The sequence below is a fragment of the Capricornis sumatraensis genome, chromosome X (genome assembly GCF_032405125.1).
Source record: "Capricornis sumatraensis isolate serow.1 chromosome X, serow.2, whole genome shotgun sequence".
In the NCBI taxonomy this organism is placed as follows: Eukaryota; Metazoa; Chordata; class Mammalia; order Artiodactyla; family Bovidae; genus Capricornis; species Capricornis sumatraensis.
Window position 1 is genome coordinate 148,509,509 of NC_091092.1, and position 22,394 is coordinate 148,531,902.

The following is a 22,394-nucleotide window of genomic DNA, read 5'->3' on the forward strand; positions in this document are numbered from 1 at the left end:
TTTCTGCAGAAGAGAAAGCATAGCCGTGGTGTCTGTCAGCCAGTCTTGGCAAAATTCACACCACAGTCACACTCAAGACATCCAGACATTGACCCCGTCTTCAAGAAAAGGACTTAATCATCCTGAAGGTTCTCAGGGAGCTCAGTACCTTTCTGAGTGCTACGTGTCTGAAGCTCTGCAGGGCTTCAAGCTAATCCTACATAGGATGGACATGGTTTCATCAGTCCAGGAGAAAATCCTGAGCTCCTTCAAGCAAGTCCAGAGACCCAGGGTTGACCAGAAGGCTATACTCATGTTCTCTTTTGCTGCTGTTCAGCTGTTGAGTCGTGTCCAACTTTTTTGCCACCCCGTGGATTGCAACACACCAGGCCTCCGTGTCTGTAACCAACTCCCGGAGTTTACCCAAACCCATGTCCATTGAATCGGTGATGCCATCCAACCATCTCATCCTCTGTCGTCCCCTTCTCCTCCTGCCCTCAATCTTTCCCAGCATCAGAGTCTTTTCAAATGAGTCAGTTCTTCGCATCAGGTGGCCAAAGTATTGGAGTTTCAGCTTCAACATCAGTCCTTCCAATGAATATTCAGGACTGATTTCCTTCAGAATGGACTGGTTGGATCTCCTTGCAGTCCAAGGGACTCTCAAGAGTCTTCTCCAACACCACAGTTCAAAAGCATCAACTTGGCGCTCAGCTTTGTTTATGGTCTAACTCTCACATCCATACATGACCAATGGAAAAACCATAGCTATGACTTAGACGGACCTTTGTGGGCAAAGTGATGTCTCTGCTTTTTAATATGCTGTCTAGGTGGGTCATAGCTGTTCTTCCAAGGAGCAAGTGTTCTTTAATTTCATGGCTGCAGTCACCATCCTCAGTGATTTGCTAACAAGACATAAAGGAGACAGGATGTCCCCGGGGAAGCCTGAGAGACATGGGGAGGTGGGGTCACACGGGGCTTCGAGCTGGGTTTTGGATGGACCACAGGGTGGGCAGAAGGCACTCAGGTGGGCCGACCGTACACAGAGGCACGTGGGTGAAGAGCTCCTTGGAGAGGGCTTTGGGACGTTGATGGAACAGGACAGCGTGGTCACTGCAGGAAGCGGTCCAGCTTTTCCTGAATGCGGGCGAAGGCGTCCTTCCCCAGGTAATCCATCCGTCCCTCCTCCCACTTCCTCCGCTCCTCCTCGGGACTCAGGACCTTGAGCTTCTCTTCGATGGAGATCTGGGAGACGGAAATGGTCAGGTCCACCTGGGGAAAGACAAGCCCACAGGGTTGTGAGCCAGGAAGAGGGGTTCTCACCAGACCCCAGACCTGCTGGTGCCTGAAACTTGGGACACCCAACCTCCAGGGCTGCAAGAAATAACATTTCGTGTTATTCGGAAGCCACCCAGACTGTGGTCTTTTTTTTTGTTACAGCGGCCTCCACAGACAAAGGCACAATAAAAAACATCGAAACCAATTTTATCCTCCGCCCAGCAGTCAGCTCTTGAGCGAGATTGCCTCCGCCTATTATCAACCCTGAATATTCACTGGAACGACTGATGCTGAAGCTGACGCTGCAATCCTTTGGCTACCGGATGCGAAGAGCCGACTCATTAGAAAACACCCTGATTGCGGGAAAGATTGAGGGCAGGAGGAGAAGGGGGCAACAGAGGACGGGATGGTTGGATGGCATCACCGACTCGAGGGAGATGAGTCTGAGCAAGCTCCGGGAGATGGTGAAGGACACCCCTGTTCTTCACTCTTGTCTCTCCAAGGAAACCCCTGGCGTGCTGCAGCCCGTGGACATGACTTAGCGAGTGAACAACAACAACAACATCATAGTTGGAAACATGAGCCATCAGCTTCCTTAAATGCATCATCAGAGACACTGCAATGTAAGACCAGAGCATCTGGGAGAGGAAGAAAGCACCTCTCATGTCTTCCTGCAAGAAGAAATCAGTGCATGCTGGGCCAGGATCAAAACATCCCCCGCCCCCCCCGCCTCAGATTTCCCAGGTTTTACATCTGTGCATCACCTCCCAAGCTCAGGGTGCAGAAAACACAGCCCAGCCCCTTCAGGTCAATTCAACTCTGCAGAACAGCGTTGCAGGAGAAAACAAGCTGGATGATCAGAGCTGAGGACAGGAAAAGCGGGTGAACCGCCTGCCAAGGGCAAAGGCCAGAGAGAAGCCAGGTGAATCCGAGGCAGCGAGGGAATGAAGGTTCTCATCTCAACAAGCAAGGCTGCAACTGCCGTAAGGCCCGTGCGTGCACGCAGCTGGCCGCTGCGAGAGCCCACAGCGCCCGTCACGGGAGCTGCACGGGGCGAACGGTTGGGACAGGGGACACCACCTCCAGAGCGTCCTGGGGACTGGGGTCCCTGCTGACATCCGCAGGGGGCTCCCGGCTCGGTTCCAAGGCGTCCTCGGCTGGGGCACCTCCTTCGTTCTCTGCCCGCCGCTGGAAACAGAATCGTTGCATCGTTAGTTGGCAGGGGGCTTCCCAGAACCACAGCCTGAACCAGAGCGACAGAGAACTCTTTCTCCTTAGGATCAAACAAATGGTTTGTGCAAAAACAGAAAAAAGTAAGCAATGTAGGGCAACCACCCCGCCCTAGTGGTCCAGCGGGTGGTATGGTATAGCAGTGGGTTAGTCGCTCAGTCGTGTCCGACTCTTTGCGACCCCATGGACTGTAGCCTGCCAGGCTGCTCTGCCCATGGAATTCTCCAGGTGAGAATACTGGAGTGGGTTGCCGTGCCTTTCTCCAGGGGATCTTCCTAACCTAGGGATTGAACCCAGGTTCCTGCATTGCGGGCAGATTCTTTACCCACTGAGCCCCAGTTCACTGGTTGGAACTCTTCAGCTTCACTGCCGAGGGCCCTGGCTCAGTTTCTGATGGGGAAACTCAAATCTCGCAAGCTGCACAGCACAGTCAAAAGAATAAACAAACAAACAAAAATTTTTTTAAAAGTCATTTGGTGTGATTTACTCTGAACTCGCCCCCCACCCCGCACCCGCCACCTGTTACTTTCTGCACAAGATGAGAGCTGACATTTGTTATGTGATGTAAGGGTTAATTTTTCAAATGAGCAGATTGGGATTGACATATATACACTATTGATGCTATAGAGAAAATAGATAACTGACAAGGCCTGCCGCCCAGCACAGGGACCTCTGCTCAATCTTCTGTAATAACCTTATGGCCACCAGGGGGAAGGATGGGGGAAGGGACAGTCAGGGAGTCTGGAATGGACATGGACACACTGCTGTGTTTAACATGGAGAACCAGCAAGGACCTGCTGTTCAGCACAGGGAGCTCTGCTCAATCCTCTGTAACGACCTGCCTGGCCAAAGAATTTGAAAAAGAGTAGGTCCATGAATATGTACGGGATTCCCTGGTGGCTCAGTGGTAAAGAATCTGTCTGCCAACGCAGGAGACGCAAAAGACTCGGGTTCCATCCCTGGGTCGGGAAGATCCCCTGGAGGAGGGCATGGCAGCCCACTCCAGTGTTCTTGCCTGGAGAACCCCATGGACAGAGGAGCCTGGCGGGCTACAGTCCACGGGGTTGCAAAGAGTCGGGGGCACGACTGAATGTGTAACACTTTTCTATTTCTTCCTAAAGCAAGATAGAAGAGAACCTCAGGGATTTAGGCGAGCAAAAACCCAGGTGTCTTATCCACCCGGAAAGTAAAGCGATTCATGAACACCACCAGGGGGGAAACCATTCAGAAATGTCACGGGACAGAGAAGCACGAGGCGTCTCCTTTGGTGGCCGACCGACTCAGGCACGCAGAGAAACAGGCGCTGTTTAAGAAGTCTGCCGCTGCAGGCGCTGTGGGTTCGATCCCTGCTGAGGGAACTCAGACCCCGTGTTGCACGGTGCAGCCATTTAAAAAAAAAAAAACGAAGTAGCAGTGAGTTATACCGAATAGCTTTGGATCTCTGTGAGGTCTGCAAACTGGGGGGAGGGTGTTGAGAACAGGTCACGTCGCACTTCACCTCGAGTCTCTATTTCCCGCCAACCTACCGTCTAAAAAAAAAAAAAACAAGTGAAATAAAAGTTAGGACAATACTTCATGCAGATAACTAAAAATGCTTCATCTGCGTTCGTCTGCCTCCACGGGTGCAAACGCAGCTGGACTAGAAGCAGGTCAAGGAGGTTCAAACCGGTCCATCCTAAAGGAAATCAGTCCTGAATATTCATTGGAAGGACTGATGCTGAAGCTGAAACTCCAATCCTTTGGCCACCTGATGTGAAGAGCCACCTCACTGGAAAAGACCCTGATGGTGGGAAAGATTGAAGGCGGGAGGAGAAGGGGACGCCAGAGGATGAGATGGCTGGATGGCATCACCGACTCGGACTGGGTAGTCAGGTGGCAGACACTTTTTCTCCCCTGGGTCCCCGCAGGTCGGGTGAAGGTCCCATTCCGTGAGGACCGCTTCTGATTTCAGCTGGAATGCCACAAAACACCACAGACAAAACCCCACAGAAAACAATGCAAGTGGCTCTTCTCGACTCTACCCGGGATGTCACATGGCGAAGACATCCCAGCATGCAGGAGACAACTTAACGTGTCACGCGCGTCATTGGGTGGCTTCAGCATGGAAGCCAAAACTGTTTCTCAAGGAGCCGCATTGGAAGGGCATGGATCAGAGGAATGGCAGGAATGCTGGGTCACTAGATGACTGCGCAGGGCAGAGCACGCCTCTCTCCCCCCTCGGCTGGGTGTGACTGGGTGTGACGCAGACCAGAAGCTGACCTGCATATCCTGGGACTGGGACTTTCATGGGGGTTCAACAGTAAAGAATCTGCCAGGAATGCAGTAGCGTCAGGAGACCCGATTTCCATCCCTGGGTGAGGAAGGTCTCCTGGAGGAGGACACGGCCACCCACTCCAGGATTCTTGGGCTTCCCTGGTGGCTCAGCCTGTAAAGAATCCCCCTGAAATGCAGGCCACGTGGCTTCGATCCCTGGGTTGGGAAGATCCCCTGGAGGAGGGCATGGCGACCCACGCCAGTATTCTTGCCTGCAGAATCCCATGGACAGAGGAGCCTGGCGGGCTACAGTCCACGGGGTCGCAGAGAGTCAGACGTACCAAGGCTGCTGTTTGAAATAAGCATTCCAGACTTGTCTCTTGCACATTTACAGGACTTATGAAAATAATCTCTCTCTCTGTTTTTTTTTTTTTGCGGGGAGCAGTGAGGGATTGGGAGGGACTGGGTTCCAAATTCCCCAAATAAAGAACCCAGCGTGGGTCATTCACTAGATGGTCAGTAGGTGGCAGCAACGCAGAATAATTAATTGCAAAGACGTCTGCTGTGGTGTTGTTGGGTCCCTAAATTTGTGCCTGACTCTTTGTGATCCCCATGGACTGCGGCCCGCCAGGCTCCTCTATCCATGGGATTCTCCAGGCAAGACTACTGGAGTGGGTTGCTATTGCCTTCTCTAGAAAGATGACCTTGGAGGGTAAAATAATGAAATATAGGCACAGACACTGTAAAAAGGGCCCCTTCCTTATACCTCAGCTGGTAAAGAATCTGCCTGCAATGCAGGAGACCCAGGTTCAATCCCTGGGTTGGGAAGATCTGCTGGAGAAGGGAACGGCTACACACAGTCAATACAGACTTTCTTTCTTGTGTGTGTGTGTGTGGTTTTTTTTTTTTTTCAGCCATGCCTCACAACATGCGGGATCTCCCCAACCAGGGATTGAACCCAGGGGCCCCTGCGCTGAAAGCAGGCAGTCCTAACCACTAGACCATCAGGGAAGTGCTGATAGACACTTCCTTAAACGCTAATCTCGTCCAGAAACACACCCCCAAGTAACGTTTCCCCAGCTACCCGTGCATCCATTACTCTGCTCAACTTGGCTCGTAAATCTAACCACTGCAGTTGGAAACGGTTTTATTAGTTTATTAATTTTATCTAGTTACATCAGTATATTAATACAACACATATTCATATTAATTTTTATATGATTTATTTTAATAAAATGATTTACATCTATTTATAATATATTGATACAATATGACTATATTAATGCTTTATAATTAATATATTAATTATTTAATTACATTAACTATACTATGTATATAATTGTTTGTATAGATTAATTTATTGATCATATTACTATATTGATTAATACAATTATATTAAATTATAATATAAATATACTTATTCATATTTATCTATATTTACATTAATTTGTATTTTGTTTTAATTTCTAAATATAAAATTATATTTTATTTATGTATGTTAATATAATGCATTTATATTAATATAAAGATTTATATTAATGTAATACATTTATATTAATATAATACAGGTATATTAATACGCATATTTATTATTTCAATTATGTAATCATTTATATCATTATTTCCTTTTATTTATTTATTTATTTATTTCTGAGAGATCCCCCCCAGAGTCTGACTGTCAAACATTTAACGCGAACGCCGACTCTTCTCACAAATCGGGACGAAAGGACCTACGGCATGGCAGAGGGCATTATATTCAGTATGTTGTAATATAACCTGTCAAGGGAAGCAGTCTGAAAAAATAATAAGAACGGAAGCACTCTGCTGGACACGTGAGACTTAACACGGTCTGGTAAATCGCTTTTTTTTTTTTAATTCCCATTGCGGGTGTGGCTCCTGCTGGCAGAGCAGGGAGGCGGTTCTACAGGAACGTAAGAGCTTAATCCACAGAGTGCTCACATTCCTGCAAGGCGGACGCCTTCTGCTTAACCCACGTAAGGCATTTCCTGGGGCCAGAGGCAGGTGCTGGGAAAACCTCAGGGTACCGCAGAAGAAATGAAAAAAAAAATTAGGAATAAGCTCAGTTCCCAGCCACCTCCTTGGTCCAAACCAGTGTCGTTTTTTTCTTTTTTTCAATCTGTTTGAGTGGCTCTGAATTCACAACTCAAAAACTGCTAATGCACGGAAGTTGCCTGCACATCACTGATCCCATATTAAAGTGTAGGAGAGAAACGTTCCATAGAAACGTCAGCTAAAATCGAAATGTCCATAATGAAGAAACAGCCCCCGGACAGCTATTTGCGAGATACGGGAAAGGACAATGTCCCTTCCATGGGGCCCCGAAATCCCACCCCCATCAGTGAAGTCATGCCAAGTCTCGCGAGACAAAGGGGCTTGGAAATGGCCTTTATGTGGCAGCCTGGATGGGAGGGAAGTTAAATGGATGCGTGAATGCCTGTGTCCCGAGCTCTGCACCTGAAACTCTGACAGCATTGTTACAGGCCTTCCCAGGTGGCTGTCGTGGCAAAGAACCCGCCTGCCGGTGCAGGAGGGTTAAGAGAGGCGGGTTCGACCCCTGGCTCGGGAAGATCCCCTGGAGGAGGGCATGGCAACCCACTCCAGTCTTCTTGCCTGGAGAATCCCATGGACAGAGGAGCCTGGCGGGCTACAGTCCATAGGGGTCGCAGAGAGTCAGACACGACGGAGTGGCTGGACAACAACAGCCTCACCACCCTTTTGTGAGACAGCGGTCCTTGTTATTATCACTCGTTTCTCAGATGAGCTGACAGGCGCCCAGAGAGATTGGCACAAGTTGTGTGAGCTCACACAGCCCGGGCTGGAGGAGCCAGACTGTGATCTCATGCTTTGGGCCTTGAGGCCAGCGATTAATCAGGACCGGCTGCCAGTACCACCTGCATAGATAAGCTACATGCACTCCTCGGACGTGACTGGGTAACTGACACTTTCAAACTGATGCCAGAGCAACCTGAAGGCGGGTTCCTCCCCTCCTCCTCCCCATGCCCTCCCGTCCCTGGGGGTCCAGGGAGCATCCTCCGTTTCCATGGTAACCAGTGAGACTGCGCCTCCATCCCCCTTGTGCAGAGCAAACAAACGTACTGACCTCTTCGGAAGGGCACGCTGCCAGAGCGGGGATGTCTCCCTCCACCCCCACGGTCCTCTCCGAGCTGTCAGCAGAGCTAGCCTGCCTGGGCCCCTCTGCTGGCTTCGCACACGACCCCTCTGCCGTGGCCGCTGCACTGGAACGCGGCACCCCAATGCCTCCAAGGCGAGCCTGTGTAAAAAAGTTCACACTCAGCAAAGTTTCCCATGTTGTTCAGTGGCTCAGTCGTGTCCCACTCTCTGCGACCCCACGGACCACAGCACACCAGGCCTCCCTGTCCTTCACCATCTCCCGGAGCTTGCTCAAACTCATGTGCATTGGGTCGGTGACGCCATCCAACCATCTCACCCTCTGTTGTCCCCGTCTCCTCCCGCCTTCAATCCTTCCCAGCATCAGGGTCTTCTCCAGTGAGTCAACTCTTCGCATCAGGTAGCCAAAGTATTAGAGCTTCAGCTTCAGCATCAGTCCTTCCAATGAATATTCAGGACTGAGCTCCTTTAGGATGGACCGGTTGGATCTCCTTGCAGTCCAAGGGACTCCTGACCTCCTGCAAATCTTACTAATATCCACGTTCATATTATTGCTCCAGGTAAGAAGGACCCCATGGCACAGGCTCCCTACACGGCCCTCAACGTTTCATTTGTTAGAACCGCCTGAATCTGCTTTATCTTTCTTCATATACAACCCAGTACCCAGCAGTAAAGAAGTCGCCTGCAATGCAGGAGACGTGGGTTCCATCCCTGGGTTGGGAAGATCCCTTGGAGAAGGGAATAGCAACCCACTCCAGTACTCTTGCCTGGAGAATCCCACGGACAGAGGAGCCTGGTGGGCTACAGTCCATGGGGTCGCAAAGAGTCGGACACGACTGAGTGACTCCATCAAAAAAAAAGACAAGACTAAGCGGACTGCTTGGCAGAAAGGAACAGCAATTTGCTGTCAGTGACAAGAATCTGAAAAAACTCCTATTTGATCGTGTCCAATGGTCAGAAAAAGTTTTTTTTTTTTCTCTCTCTCTCTTCTCCTAAATCTTTCAGCCACAGTGCACAACATGGGGAGTGTTAGTTCCCCGACCAGGGATTGAACCCTTGCCCTCTGCATTGGAAGCTGAATGGACCTTCTTAACCACTGGACCACCAGAAATGTTGCAAGAAAAATGTGGTTCTGATTGCAAAGTAGCACCCAGCTCCACCAAACAAAAACTGCAGTAAAAACACTAAAAAGTGAATTCTTTTCAAGGTCCCAATGCATGTCTTTGCAGACACTGGACTCCACTGTTTCAACGTGCCCGTTAAAAACAAACCGAGAAATAAAATTTCCTAAGACCTTAGCTTAAAACTTCTTTTGCTTGCCTGTTGAAATTCACTGCAGAAACTCCAGTACGGAGAGCGTGCAGCGTTATAGTTTTTAAAAAAATCAAATGGGTACCCATCGAGAACTTGAAAAGCCCTCTTCAGACATCACCTTCAACAGCCTCTTCAATCAAGGATAGAAAGTAGAAAATGCCCGCTCCAATGACATCTATAATCAGTCATTTCCAGCCACTTAATCAATGAGTGGCTCTTTCCCTGATGAAACCGGCTAATTTAAATGATTATTTCTGCGTTGGTTCGGTAAACCACAGCCGCAGTTCTGCTCATGAAACATTCACGATTTTGCACCAAAAAAAAAAAAAAGTTCCTGCCTCTTTCAGCATCTTCCGTGAAATACAGGACATGCATACAGATGAAACCGGCACAAATCTAAAGCTTTGGCGGGTCCTTACCCTCCAACTACGGTCGTTATCTCTTGCGGTGAAATAACGCATCTTTCCTCTTCTGATTCCTTTCTGGTGTGTGTCAGCATTATTCAATATCTTCTAATTCCCTCATTTTTAAATAAACATGTCTATAAACGGTGAACTATTCCTGAACTTCCCTGGGGGTGCAGTGGCTTAGACTCTGGGCTTCCCGTGAGTGGGGACGTGGGTTCGATCCCTGGGCAGAGAACTAGATACCACATGCCCCAACGAAGACCTGGTGCAACCAAATAAATAAATATGTTTAAAAACTGAACTGTAAAAAATCTTATTTCTTCCATTACTGGAGTCATTGACAGATTTTTTTGTTGTTGTTCTCTTCTAAAGGGAAAGGCTTTTAAATTTTTTTTCCTTTCTTTTTCTTCCCCAAACTGTCTTGAGATATAATTAACATATAATATTGTGTAAGTTTTAGGTATATAACATGTTGATTTGATACAATTATATTATGCAAATTGGTTACCACTTGAATTTTTTTGGGGGGGCGGATGTAATTTACTTTATTGGAAGGGAGAACTGTCAAAGAGCCAACACCCTAATTTAACTGAAAACTATTTGTGAGGTCGTAGAACTATGTTACAATTTGAAGTCCACCTTCTTCTCAGAAAGAGGATCATAGTTAAGAAAATAAGTATTTGTATATTAGAAACAAGAACACATTTACAGTTGTCAAAATTTTAATGGACTGGATCAGCACAAAAGTGGCCAATAGGTTAAAGAGACAACATCCTTCAAGTACCACTTTGAAAGTGCCTTTCTTGGAAATAAAAATGTAATGTATTCTAAAAAACAAAAATTTACATAAAAAATCTGCCTATCTGCCTCTGAAACATTGACAGATTTTTTTTTTTAATGTAACTTGTAATTGCTTATAATATCCTATATCTTGGAGAAGGAAATGGCAACCCACTCCAGTATCCTTGCCTGGAAAATCCCACGGACGGAGGAGCCTGCCAGGCTACAGTCCATGGGGTCACAAAGAGTCGGACACGACTGAGCAACTGACATACATCCTGTATCTGTCTTTAAAAAAAATAAAAATAAAAAATGAGAAGAGATGCAACACAAGAATGTGGGGGAGTCTCCCTTTGAAGAAAATGCCCAAGTGTAGATCATAGAGAACGGATCCCCCGGTTTCTGTCTGTTTTTAATCCCCGGTTTCAACTCTGGGGTTTCAGGACCTTACCGTGTGACCTGGGGGCGCCTGGTGGTCCTTGTTCCGGATATTTTCACAAAGGGGCAAGATGCTACGGTGGTAAATTCCCCACCACTGGTTAAGGAAGGACGTCTGATGCTGGTCAGCCCGCCCGGAGCCCTCCTCCAAAACGGAGCCCGTCTGGGGATTGTACTTGTAGTTCCAAGGCTTCGAGGACCCCAGAAAGTGGACCACCTTCGCACTGGAGCCGAATCTGAGGAGGAGACACAGACAAAAACCAACACAGGACTCGTCAGAGACAGCGAGATGCACCTCGACGGCTCAGGGATGATCCGCTCGTGGCAGCCACTTAAGACTTGCATTGAAAAAAGAAAAATTGTTTATAGTCAGTCCGTGCTGGCAGTGTTCCATATTTCTGTAGACCGGGAAACATGATCAGAACCCACTGGGATGCTCCCCACAACAGAAAGAATAAATCAGGAGTCTTAGAAAGGCGGGTGGTTTCGTAGCCCAAATCATCTCACCCTGAAAACGATGACAGATTAAAAAAAAAAAAAAAGATTTTATAGCAGAGAATGAAAGCCACAGAGCAGAAAGCTGACTTCTTGGGCAAGACGGAAATGTTCCCCTCTTCATTCTTGTCTTTTTGTCGTTATCAGCACTCGCACCAACCTCACAGCTTTGAAAACATTTTTTTTTTAATTTATTGCTTTCTTATGAAATTTTGATATCATATTCTCTCCAGAGATCTGTGTTCTGTATGACCCACTGTGCCCACTCTGGGACTTTCCTGATGGGCCAGGAGTTAGGATTTTGGCTACTAATGCAGGAAGTGTGGGTTCCATCTCTGGTTATTTAGTGTCCGACTCTCTGCGACCCCATGGACTGTAGCCCGCCGGGTTCCTCTGTCCATGGGGTTCTCCAGGCAAGGAGACTGGAGTGGGTGGCCGTTCCCTTCTCCAGGGGATCTTCCCGACCCAGGGGTCGAACGTGCACTTCTTGCATTGGCAGGCAGATGCTTTACCGTGTAAGTCACCAGGGAAGGCCTCATCCTCATAATTCATGTTGAGGTTTGACGGAAAACATCTGAAAGCCACTATCCTTCAATAAAAACATTAATTAATAAAAAAAATATATACTCTATATAACTACATTTTCAAAAAATCTATAGTTCTATCTATACCTTTCATGTTTTCTCAGAGATTCTAACTGAAACTATACATAAAACCCTATTATTTTTAAAATGTGTAAAAAGGGGCACATCTTTGACATTTTTTCATAAACTGTAACTATTTATAAAACTCACTGTTTGAAAGCAGGGCTGTAGGTGTACGTGGTGTTGCTGCTCAAGTTATAGATGAAGGGCAAGTGTTTCCGGATGTCGGCGGTGGACCAGTTACTGAAGAAACTGTTCAGCAAGCCTTGGTCTGCCCCTAGAGAGTTACAGCACAGCCAAAGAAGTTAATAACGAATGGTGTAGTTTTCGCCCCCCCCCCACGCCCCCCCATTGGGAGCTTGGCGTCTGAGCCACCGGACCACCAGGGAAGTCCCTCAATCCCCACCTTTAACTTGCTATTCACAGATTCAAGGTGGCGGGGAGAAAGTGCCAGTGGGTCAAAGGGATGGCCACAGCCCCACTCTGGTCCACAAACGAAACGTCCAGCTGCCCCTCAACGTACCGTCAAAGCTGCCGTGCTCAACGGCATGCTGTAGCAAGAGGCTGTGCGTCTCCAGCGAGGGTTGGAAGACAAACACCCCGCTATTGAAGCAATCTGGCCACCCGGGATCCGGGGCCGCAGAAAACTCCCTCCTGTCGAAGAGCTCATCGATGTTGGACAGCACCTGGGGAGAGAGAGCGTGGGGGCCCCCATACGATGTAAGTCTGACTCTATAGTGAATCTGTGTCTGTGACTTGAACTTCTATGCTCAACTGCTTCTGCTTCAAGTTCATCACTAAAAGGATGAAGCAGATGGCTTCCCAGGTGGCTCGGGGGTAAATAAATGACCTGCCAATGCAGGAGACGCAAGAGACGTGGGTTCGATCCCCTGGGTTGGGAAGATCCCCTGGAGAAGGGCAATGGCGACCCACTCCGCTATTCTTGCCTGGAGAATCCCATGGACAGAGTAGCCTGGGGGGCTGCAGTCCATGGGGTCACAAAGAGTCAGACACGACTGACCACACTAAAGGGATGTCACTCTTGAGCGTAAATGATACACAATGGCCCATCTCTTGTCTCCAGGAACTGCCTGCCTCCAATGGAATGAGCCTTAAGCTAAAATTCCTTTGTTTAGCTGCCAGGAAACCTCCTAGGACAAGCTCATCACAAACCTTGCTAGGACAAGCTCATCACAAAAGGGAATTTGCCTGCTAGCTTGTGGTTACTCAGTCACTAAGTTGTGTCCGACTCTCTTGAGCTCCTATGGACTGTAGCCCGCCAGGCTCCTCTGTCCATGGGATTCTCCAGGCAAGAATACTGGAGTGGGCTGCTATGCCCTTCTCCAGGGGGTCTTCCCTAGCCAGAGATCGAACCATATCTTCTCTTACCCGAACATTCCTGATGGAAGTGTTTCGCTATTCACTTAGTTAACAAATCACCTTCCGCAGGCATTACTTTCTGCAAAAATTCCCCGGTCAGTAGTGTGTTAACGTACAAGTGAGAAATGCAACAGGAACTGTTTGATGAACCGGACAGTGGTCCGTAATGGGACAGTTATACCGAATTTTTTGAGTGACCCCTTTTTTGGGGCTTATATTCCAAAGAGAAGAATGTGTGTATAAGATTGCTCCCTGGTTTCATTTCAAGGGACAGCACTGAAGCAACACCATGTATGAAACAAAATTATCATCTCCAGGTTCTTAAGATCCTCTGTGGAACACTTAAACATTTAATTAATTGTATTTATCCTCTTTCATCTAGCAAACGTAACCAGTAAGCCTGGAAATCCATGAACAGAGTGCTTTGCAAATCAGTATATTGATGTGTTAGTCGCTTAGTCATGCCAGACTCTTTGCAACCCCATGGACTGTGTAGCCCACCAGGCTCCTCTGTCCATAGGATTCTTCAGGCAAGAATACTGGAGTGGGTTGTCACTTCCCTTCTCCAGAGGATCTTCCCAATCCAGGGATCGAACCTGGGTCTCCTGCACTGCAGGAATATTCTTTACCGTCTGAGTCTCCAGGGAAGCCCCAATATATTGAAGATATGCTCTTATCTGTATTGCTCTTAATTGTATTTATTCTCTTCTATCCAGCAAACGTGACCTACAAGACTGGAAATCCACACACATGGAGGTTTGCAAGTCGATATGATATCGTCCGCTGCCTCCGAGAGCTTGACCACTAACAGTACTCCTCTCCAACACACGCATTGGCTTTATAAATTGTGCTCTGTTCGGGAAAAAGACATTACTCTGATCGTTCCTCTGTTCTGATTTTCCTCTCCACCCCTCCATCTTCCTACACCATCTTTGCACAACCAAGACAACCCAGAACGGATCTCCAACACTCCAACCTCATCTCACATTTCGACGTTCCAATGGCTGTTTCTGAAAGTGCCTGACCTGGGCTCCTACACCGAGGGTCACTACCCCAAATGACTGCAGTGGAGACGCTACAGCTTACGAAGCCAGGTTTCCAGTCTCACCAGGACTGTGTCACTCACGGTACAATCAGAGAAGAGCATTTTTCCAATATTTCATTTTGTGTAGATGACATAATGAAATAACTCATCCTAGGGAAGGAACACGACTGAGCGACTTCACTTCCACTGTTCACTTTCATGCGCTGGAGAAGGAAATGGCAACCCACGCCAGTGTTCTTGCCTGGAGAATCCCAGGGACGAGGGAGCCTGGTGGGCTGCCGTCTATATGATCACACAGAGTTGGACACGAATGAAGTGTATTTTTCCAATATTTCGTTTTGTGTAGATGACATAATGAAATAACTCATCCTAGGGAAGGAACAGGCCTTCAAGTAACCCAGTGTTCTCAGCAGCAGTACTGGGTGTCTTCTACCGGATGTTGGCTGACTAAATGATGTTGGTGGTAGAGACGGACATTAGCTGGTGGGGATCCACCAGCACGGGCTAGCAGCCTGCTAATGGAGAGAGGGGCATGATCTTTCAGTGGGCGGCTCCTCATCAAGCAGAAGGTCTGGACCACCCCCTCCTTCGTACTCACCAACGTGTCTGCATCCAGGAAGACGCATTTGCTGTAATGGGTGAGCGTCCAGCAGTGAAGCTTGGTGAGGGTGATTCCGAGGTCAGGTCTCTTCAGAAAGGCCAGGTGGACGTAGTCCGCGCTGTCTATGAGGTTCACCTCGATGACCTCATCGAACACCCTTGAGAGGATAACCCTGGAAAAAGATAGGCCGAATTCTAGGAGACCAGGAAACCGTTCAGCACAAGAGATTCTGTCCCTTGTTGCTCACACTTCATTTTGTGGGAGTATATGCTGAAGTGTTTTTCTCTAAAAGGTTCTGGAGGGATAAAAATCTTTGTACAGATAAATGTGCTCAGTCGTGTCCATCTCTTTGCGACCCCGGGGACTGCAGCCCACCAGGCTCTTCTGTCCATGGGATTCTCCAGGCAAGGATACTGGAGTGGGTGGCCATTTTCTCCTCTAGGGGATCTTCCAAACCCAGGGATTGAACCTACATCACTTATGTTCCCTCCAATGGCAGGCAGGTTCTTTCCAACTAATGCCAACCAGGAAGTTGAGGGGAAAAAAAAATAAGAATTTTTTCTCATATTTTTTCTGCAAGCATTTTACCTCAGAAAGACTGTCTTTCTGTCAAATTTTACCTCAGAAGGTCCTTCTTCCCGCCAGATTTTTATCTCAGAAACTCCTGTCAGATTTTATCTCAGATCCTCCTATTGGCTGGCAGATTTTTGCCTCAGAACCCCCTTACTTTATGTCAGATTTTACCACAGGGACCTGTAGCTTCTGTCATATTTTACCTTACAATGTTCATCTTTCTGTCAGATCTCACCCCAGAAGGTTCATCTTTCTGTCACATTTTACCCCTGAACCCCCTATGTCTAGTCAGATTTTACCTCAGAACCTCGTGTGTCAGATTTTACCTCAGAACCCCCTAATTTCTGTCAGATTTTATGTCAGAACCCCTGAGTGTCTGTCAGCATTTGCCTCAGAACCCCCTAGTTTCTCTCAGATTTTACCTTCCAATGTTCATCTTTCTGTCACATACTACCTCAGGAACGCGTCCCACGCCCCCACCCGCCCCAGTCGGTCAGATTTTGCCTCAGTCTACCAGCTATATTTCAATTAAAATGTAAGAAAAATAAAAATGCTTTAACTTAGCTCACGATGTGGGCTTCCCGGGTTGTCTCAGGGATAAAGAACCCACCTGCTTACGCAGAAGACACCGGTTCCATCCCGAGGTTGGGAGGACGCCCTGGAGGAGGAAATGGCTACCCACGGCAGGATTCTTGCCTGGAGAACCCCACGGACAGGGGAGCCTGGCGGGCTGCAGTCCGGGGGGTCGCAGAGATTCTAACACGACTCAAGGAGGGTGCGCGCGTGCGCACCAGTGGGACGGCTGCTCCTCAAAGTCCCCCACGCCCCCCCCACCCCGAATCAATGGCACCGATGTCCATATTTGAGGCGAGGAACTACTCTGCACACACGTGGCGTGGCGTGTCAGGGTTCTGAAGGCAGAGCCCCTTCCTCTAATAACAACCGCAAGCCCCTCTGCAAGTGTCCGGGCCCCCCATGTGTGCGCCGGTCCAAGCTCACGGACCACGGCCTAGAAGCTTCCACGGTCAGAAGAACCGGGTGTGTGTGTGAGTCTTACCTGAGCGGGGTGGACACCTGAGGCGTGACCAGCACCACCAGCCTCCTGGTGGCCCTGTGCTCCCGGAGTGACTGCCCCAGCACCAAGGCCCCCTGGCAGTAGACGTCGTTGGTGGCCAGCGTGACAAACGCCTGGTCGGACACTGTGGACGGGGACAGCCGGGTTACGTTCCCGCCGGGTCTCAGGGGTCAGCGGTGGGGCCGCGCGGCACCTCGGACTCTCTCAAGCTTCACGACCGGGACTGAACGAGAGTTTCCCAGGTGGCGCCAGTGGTGAAGAGCCCGCCTGCCCATTCAGGAGACCTGAGAGACGCGGGTTCGATCCCTGGGTGGGGAAGATCCCCTGGAGGAGGGCGTGGCCACCCACTCCTGTGTCCTTGCCTGGAGAATCCCCATGGACGGACGGGCCTGGCGGGCTACAGCCCATGGGGTCGTGAAGAGTCAGACACGAGTGAGGTGACTTAGCACGCTTCAGGGACATTTCACCTTCATTCTTTCATTGAAAAATTAAAAAAGAAAATTCTTCACAAAAATCCCCCCACATGCACGCAAGGAACATGAAATATGATACAAAGTCAAGCAGAGTGTGATTAAAATTTCCTGGTGCTGATGAACAGATCTAAGTTTATACACAGGATCTGCATATACAGCAGGAAATTTTAATCATATACTCTGCTTATATACAAACAGACACTGCATATAAAATAAATGGACAACAAGGACCTACTGTATGGCACAGGGAACTCTCTATCTTCTAATAACCTATAAAGGAAAAGAATTAAAAAAAAAAAAAGAATGCAGAGGGCCTTCCCTAGTGGTCTAGCAGTTAAGACTATGTTCTTCACTTTGCTGGGGACATGGGTTCAATCCCTGGTCTGGGATCTAAGATCTCACATGCCATGCCCCTATCTCCAAAAAAAAAAAAAAAAAAAAACCCCACCACATATATATAAATTAAAATATATGAATATATACATATATGTATAAAGACATATATAACCAAGTATATTGAGATATAGATATATACACGATATATACACGAATATATGCTCAGCCATGTCTGATTCTTGCGACCCCATGGACTGTAGCCCACCAGGCTCCTCTGTCCCTGGGATTCTCGAGGCAAGAGGAGTACTGGAGTGGGTTGCCATTTCCTTCTCCAGGGGAACTTCCTGACTCAGGAATCGAACCCGGGTCTCCTGCACTGACAGGCAGATTCTTTGCCACTAGCACCACCTGGAAAGCCCAACAAGAATTTTCAATCTTTGTGCATATTTATAACTGAATCACTTTGCTGAAAACAACACGATATTGTAAATCAACCATCCTTCAGTTGAAAAAAATAAAAATTTCCTTTTGCTCCAGCATGACACAAGTGCTTAGCTTATTTGATTCTCCATTCAAGTCTCAAAAACTCACCCAAGACATTCAGGTCTCAAAGCCAAAGGTAGAAACAAACACTCGGATTGATCCGAGTTACCACGAGGATTCCCGTCCCCCTTGCCAAAAGAACCGGGCTCTCAAAAGGGAACGGCCAGACCCGTTAATTAAATCGCACACGCCCCAGTCGTTGGCAAGACTTCAACTCAAGGGTGTATGAAGCCAAGGAGATGGGCTTCAGAAGGGAAAAGAAGGCCGCTTCATTCACCAAAAACGCCGTTTCCCCAGGGTCTCCGCAGCAGGCAAAGAAACTCCAACAGCTGAGGAGATTGACGGCAGTTCCAACTGCGAAGAACGTGTGATGTGGACGTTCACGGGAATTTTAAGCCGCTAGATTCTGAGGTCCCCTGGCCGCCAGGACGAAACCAAGAGGATCAGGAGATCCGGGCCTTGGCTCCCGAGCTGGCGACAGAAATTAACATGCGCAGCGTTTGGTCTGGGGCTGGAACACACACAGCTCAGTTCTCAAAGGCCAGATGGCGCTCCCCTGTGGCCCCCGCGGCCTCCCCGCCTCCAAAGACAAAGTCACCCCGGAAAGAAGAGCAGGACCCAATGTTCCCAGGCCCGTTTTCCTGTTTTAACCTTGACATTCTGCTGGGGTGAGTGCCCACCTGCCCAAGGGCCTCCTGTCTACCCCTGGCTGGGGTTCTTCTTGGATTCAGGAGAAGATGAGGATTCCTGGCATCTCAGCCATGAGTTATTACCGACAAGAAAAACTCAGAACTCAAGTCTGCAGCCCCAAAGATGGCTGTCTATCTATTCATCTACCTAGCTATCATCATCTATTAACATTAATAACATCCGTCTAGGAAATGGCACCCCACTCCAGTACTCTTGCCTGGAAGAATCCCATGGACGGAGGAGCTTGGTGGGCTACAGTCCATGGGGTCGCGAAGAGTCGGACACGACTGATCAACTTCACTTTCCCTTTTCACTTTCATGCATTGGAGAAGGAAATGGCAACCCACTCCAGTACTCTCGCCCGGAAAATCCCATGGACGGAGGAGCCTGGTAGGCTGCAGTCCATGGGGTGGCAAAGAGTCGGACACGACTGAGCCGCTGAGCACATACGCACCCACGCACCCACGCTGTAAGGCCGAGTTTCCAGTCGACGGGGTGTGAGGGTGGGGACGTCTGGCATGGAACACAAACCGGACTGGTGGCTGTCCTCCAAGCCCAGGTTGAAAAAGAAAAAAAATAATACATCTCCCAAAGTCTACACCCTGCAGACAGCGGGAGCTGTCAGTTTTATGAGGGGTCGGGAAGCAATGTTTACTCCGATTCCTCGCCTCCTTCCCCTTCCACCCACCTAACAACCACTCCCCCAAAATAACCCCCAGCTTCCTCGGGTGGTGGGTGCAGGGGGGCCCTCCGCTTTCACTCAAAGGCGCGTTTTGTTCCCGGCCAAGAGCGCTGAATCCCCAGTGGGGTCTCTCCAGCACGCTGCCCGGCCCGACAGCCATGTGTACAAATGTCCCTCCTGAATGCTACCATTTATACAGACCCTCGCCAGTTTCCAGAAAATGCGTTTTTTTTTTTTTTTTTTGGAGAGCTCCAAGCCACTCCCTGGAACACACATCAACAGAACCTTGTAGCCTACAGCAGGAAATCGGCCCAAACAACTTTGCCTCTCTAAGGCACAAAGGTGGAAAACAGCTGGGAAGCCGCCTGGTGACTTATTACCAAATCGCTCCTCGGAATAAAAAGCAACCTGAAAATTTTTTTTTTTTTTTTAATGCTCTCATGAATGATCGGGCCTGACTTGGTGCAAGTAGAGATTGTCTTCATGATAAAAAGAAAAAAAAAAAACAGGGACGGGCGGGAATTCCCCAGCAGGCAAGTGGTTACGTGTGGCTTCCCAGGTGGCTCAGTGGTAAGGAATTCGCCTGCCAATGGAGGAGACGGGGGTTCAATCCCTGGTCCGGGAAGATCCCCTGGAGAAGGGAATGGCAACCCACTCTGGTATTCTTGCCTGCAGAATTCCCATGGACAGAGGAGCCTGGCGGGGCTACGGTCCTTGGGGGCAAAGAGTCGGACACGACTGAGACACTTGGCATGTACGCAGGGAAGCGGTTAGGATCTCAAGCTCTCCCTGCTGGGGGCCCAGTTTCCGCCCGTGGTCAGCAAGGCAAAATCCCACATGCTGGGTGAGGTGGCCAAACCAGCCCTCTTCCCCACACACGCAAAACAGAACAGGGCAGACATCTTTCCCATGGGTGAAGGTTACATTTTATCATCCCATTTCTAAGCCTCTGAGGTCCACTGTTCCAATTGGATGTCCCCGCCAAACCCGAGGGCAGGCAGAAAGGACGCAATTGAAGCCCTTGGGAGTCAGGGCTTGCCACAGTCCCAGCCATCCCACCAGTCAGCCTGCTGCCCTGCAGCGGGGATTAACCCTGGATCTTCATACAGGAATAAGCAACTCTGCCTCCGGTCTGATCTTGCTGAGGACCAAAGACACTCTGTCTTCCCAGAGTTTTAGGACTGCGAACTTCCCATGGTTTTGCAAGTCGGTAAGTCTCTCACACAGTTGCGTGCCTGCCAAGAAAATAGTCCACCCAACCTCCAAGGGCTACGCTTTCACAGAAGGAAAATTACCAAACTCAGTGCCCCTTGACCATCGTTTTTGAGGGCAGGAGGAGAAGGGGGCGACCCAGGACGAGCCCCTTGGATGGCAGCACCGACTCAATGGATGTACATTTGAGCAAACTCGGGGAGATGGTGATGGACAGGGAGGCCTGGCGCGCTGAAGTCCGTGGAGTCGCCAAGAGTCAGACACGACGGAGTCACTGAACAACAGCCGCAAATGTCCCTAAACCTCAGCCCTTCCCAGCCGCTGAGACCCACTGTCTCGCCAGTCGCACCAAAGGACACCAAGCTCTCCAGCCCCCGGGGTGAGCGAGGGGCTGGGCGGATACAGAACGGTGGGCGCTGAAGAGTTTGGGGACCCCCTGTGCGGGCATAGCGGGGGGGGGGAGGTGGGGGTTCCCGCCCCCCAGGACAGTCCATCTCACCCGGCCTAGGAGACCGCGGAGGCTGGCGGCCAGGAGGGTTCTCGGCTTACCGGGCATGGTGTGGGCGCAGCGCGCGGTGGGCACCACGCGGCCGAGGGCGCCCGGGCGCGGCCTCTCTCCCGGGCTCCAGCCGCCGAGCCAAGCGGAGGCGTCGTCTGCGTCTCCAGGGGCCCCACCCGCTCCGAGTTCGAGGCCTGCGGAGACAGCTGGGCGTTCCGGATACCCGCACCGCCCCATGCCCCGGCCCCTCCCGAGTCAGCCCACGTCTCCGCCGCGCGCAGGGGCAGCCGCGGGCCCTCCCGCCGCCGGGGCGCCCCTGGGTGTGCTCAGGGCCCCCCCGCCGCGCCCGGCACAGGCTCCAGGCGCCCCCCCACACACACCCATCCACGGCCGAGACTTCAGCGGCCTCGCTGCGCGCCCCACCCCGATCACTCCTTTCACCGCGTGTCCAGCCGTGCGCCCCGCCCCTCTCTGAGTCTCTGCGCTCCAGCCGCCCTAGTCCGCCCCGATTCCGCTCCCGGGTCCCCCTTCCCCTCGAGCGCCCAGGCTGCCACCACGCCTCCGGAAGCTTCCTCCGCCTCCCACCCGCCAGCCTTCCACACCCCCGCGGCCCGCTCTTGCTCCGAGCCCCGGGAGTTTCGGGTCTCCACCGCGCCCAGGCCGCTCCCACGTGATGCGCTGGGGCAGCCCCGGGCCAGGCCTGCGTTCCCCTCCCCGGCCCCGGATCGCCGGCGGCGCCCCTCACCTCCGCGCTCCTGCAGTTGCTGGCCCGGGGTGGGCGGGGCGGGGCGCGGCCCGGAGGCGGGCGGCTCTCCGGGAGGTCAGCTCCGCCCCGGGGCGGGGGTCTCCCGCCCGGCCCGCCCCAGCCGCGCGCCCCGCCTGGTGCCCCAGCTGAGGCCCCCGGGAAGTGAGAGCCCGGAGGCGGGCACTTCGGACTCCGCGCCCCGCTCCCTCGGCCGCCTCTCCGCGGAATCCAGGCGTCTGGGGCGTCCTGGCTCTAAAGCTTCCAACCTTTAACACGCCGCCCCCAAAGTCAATGTTTGCACTGGCCTCACGGGCCGGGCCCCAGGCCAGCGCGGCCCGGGGCAGAGGCCACTCTGGAAACGTGATCGTATGGAGGGAACGAGCGGTGAGCGGAGGAGGCGGGCGCGGGGGCCGTGAACAGTGCGTTGGTGAGGGGTGAACGGTGCTTGGGCACAGGAGAGAGGGACTGATCAGAGTCGGTGATGGAGAGAAGCGTAACGTGTCGAAGTAGACGAAGGAGAGAACACAGTTATGAGTGAATGCATGCCTGAGTGAATGAATGAATGAGTTCCTGCA

The 22,394-nt window shown here is 50.5% G+C and overlaps 1 protein-coding gene across 1 annotated transcript; it reads right to left on the bottom strand.

Annotated features, from left to right (window-relative positions):
* Positions 1–1,086: 1,086 nt before the first annotated feature.
* On the bottom strand, positions 1,087–21,229 carry GYG2 (glycogenin 2). Its single transcript, XM_068963344.1, has 9 exons — positions 21,125–21,229; positions 16,622–16,763; positions 14,989–15,163; positions 12,489–12,651; positions 12,116–12,242; positions 10,840–11,062; positions 7,859–8,029; positions 2,335–2,442; positions 1,087–1,248 (listed from the first exon to the last, which is right to left on the bottom strand). Exons 1-9 carry the CDS (start codon positions 21,129–21,131, stop codon positions 1,087–1,089), a joined length of 1,278 nt encoding a protein of 425 aa, XP_068819445.1. The 5' UTR covers positions 21,132–21,229.
* Between the last annotated feature and the right edge of the window lie 1,165 nt (positions 21,230–22,394).

What these genes read in the sequence shown, in the direction of transcription:
- GYG2 (XM_068963344.1), bottom strand. An exon ending in TGAGCACGGCAGCTTTGACG is followed by an intron (nt 12,243 to 12,488) that starts GTACGTTGAGGG and finishes GTAACTCTCTAG; the next exon opens with GGGCAGACCAAGGCTTGCTG. An exon ending in AGGCGCCCCCAGGTCACACG is followed by an intron (nt 8,030 to 10,839) that starts GTAAGGTCCTGA and finishes TTTTTTACACAG; the next exon opens with GCTCGCCTTGGAGGCATTGG.